The 1743-nt window shown below is 46.1% G+C and overlaps 1 protein-coding gene across 1 annotated transcript in view; it reads left to right on the top strand.

Moving 5' to 3' along the window:
• The window catches only part of cyfip2 (cytoplasmic FMR1 interacting protein 2), a gene marked incomplete at its 3' end in the record, with an annotated part of 36296 nt that overhangs the window by 11939 nt on the left and 22614 nt on the right, over nucleotides 1–1743 (top strand). Inside the window, 2 exon segments of the mRNA XM_014010613.1 lie at nucleotides 453–602; nucleotides 693–782. Coding sequence (XP_013866067.1) covers nucleotides 486–602; nucleotides 693–782 — 207 coding nt within the window.

The raw sequence follows: 1743 nt of genomic DNA, 5'->3' as shown, positions 1-1743 counted from the left end.
CGAACTAGCAATCCTCAACAACTTTTTAATTTTTACACCAGGAGCCAAAGGTCTGTTTGAGGAAATCACATCCCCAGCAATCGGCGGTTGTAGGATGAATCTGTAAAAGGGTTCATACAACGCTAGCTGGCAGTGTTGAGTATATTGTACATGAATTGTTGCCAGCTAGTAAGTGTCAAATTGAACTTGCGCTTTAAAATTAGCTTCCGCTAGTTTTTCTATGGCATAATCGTTTTTGAAGTTGCGGACCTAAATATTTTTATAAGCACTTTAGAAATTGCGGAGCTAACTTTTGGATTAGCGCTGCCCACCACTGGTGACCTTAGTTTCAAACAAAAAGGTGATATACACGCTCTTTTAATCAACGTATGTATTTCTGTGAATCGGATCCACTCGCAGTCTTTCTTCTTCCTGTGCTCRTTTCATGTTCTCCTCTCCTCTGTGTCTCCCAGACCGGGGTGTTGTTTGAGTGACTTCTTGTTACCATGACGACCCACGTGACCCTGGAGGATGCTCTGTCCAACGTGGACCTGCTGGAGGAGCTGCCCCTGCCCGACCAGCAGCCGTGCATCGAACCCCCTCCCTCCTCGATCATGTACCAGGTACACTCACACACACTCAAACGCACCGTCGCCACCACCCACCATGATCCCCGCTGCCCGCTTTGACCCTCTTCRTCTCCCGTCCCGCAGGCTAATTTTGACACCAACTTTGAAGACAGGAATGCGTTCGTGACTGGCATCGCCCGTTACATAGAGCAAGCCACGGTGCACTCCAGCATGGTGAGAAAAAATTTGTTCCCGGCTTGCTGACTCTATTATTTTCTTTTTTTTTTTACACGCAGCAATTTAAAATCAAAGCCTTTATGCTGCAAACGTAGCAGTTTGTCTTCCTGTTTCAGTGGGCATAAAGATGGGAAGCAGCCTCACGCTCGCAAAGGGAGCCTTGTTTTGTGTGAATTCCCTTATAAGTTGGGTTCTTTTTTGACAGGGTTTGGCTCGGCCTGACACGCACACACACACGCACGCACGCACGCACGCACGCACTATTCTGCTCACACAGTGGTGAATCAGAAAGACCACTAAAGCTTGTCCCCCTTCATGGTGAATGGATGGAGAGTGTGATGTGACTAGTAAAGAGGTGTGGGGCGTTTATTTCATTTTATTTTACAGAAAGTGGAGTTGAGGTTAAAGTCTTGGACACGCCCACCTGTTTCTAAAAGGAAGCTGTCTACCTCAGCTAAAATATTTATCATCTCTGGGAACAAGTGACTCATCGAATGTGTCTGATAGTGTCTGTGCTGCTGGCTTTACAAACAAGTGGTGGTGCAGACAGGAGCGTTCTGTGGAAGGGTTGTAACTAGTTAGTGTCTTACTTGTTGTAGATGGCTCTTTGACTTTAATGTGGAAGAAAGTTCAGGAGGCCGCTCAGACTAGCCCGTCTATCTTGTCAGAAGAAACGGCTATTTTCATGTTGATTATTTATCAAGTATTCGATTAATCTAATTTCCTCCAAAAGTCTAACGTAATGTTTTACCAGACAGCTTTGGCATTTCCTAGCCTGGTTTAAACCAGACCCTGTCCTTCACTTTGCTTCGTACGAGGGTCTGGACTTGATGCATAGAGAATCGATTTCTTGCAGGAGGCGTGGCCTCTGCTGAAGCATGTGTGTGTTGTTGGTGTGAAGGAGGCTAAGCTAAGAAGCTAACCGGAAATCGCGTGTGCTGTAAACAACCCTACTGAG

Source organism: Austrofundulus limnaeus, unplaced genomic scaffold (genome assembly GCF_001266775.1).
Source record: "Austrofundulus limnaeus strain Quisiro unplaced genomic scaffold, Austrofundulus_limnaeus-1.0 Scaffold71, whole genome shotgun sequence".
NCBI lineage: Eukaryota > Metazoa > Chordata > Actinopteri > Cyprinodontiformes > Rivulidae > Austrofundulus > Austrofundulus limnaeus.
This window is presented reverse-complemented; position numbering and strand designations above follow the sequence as displayed.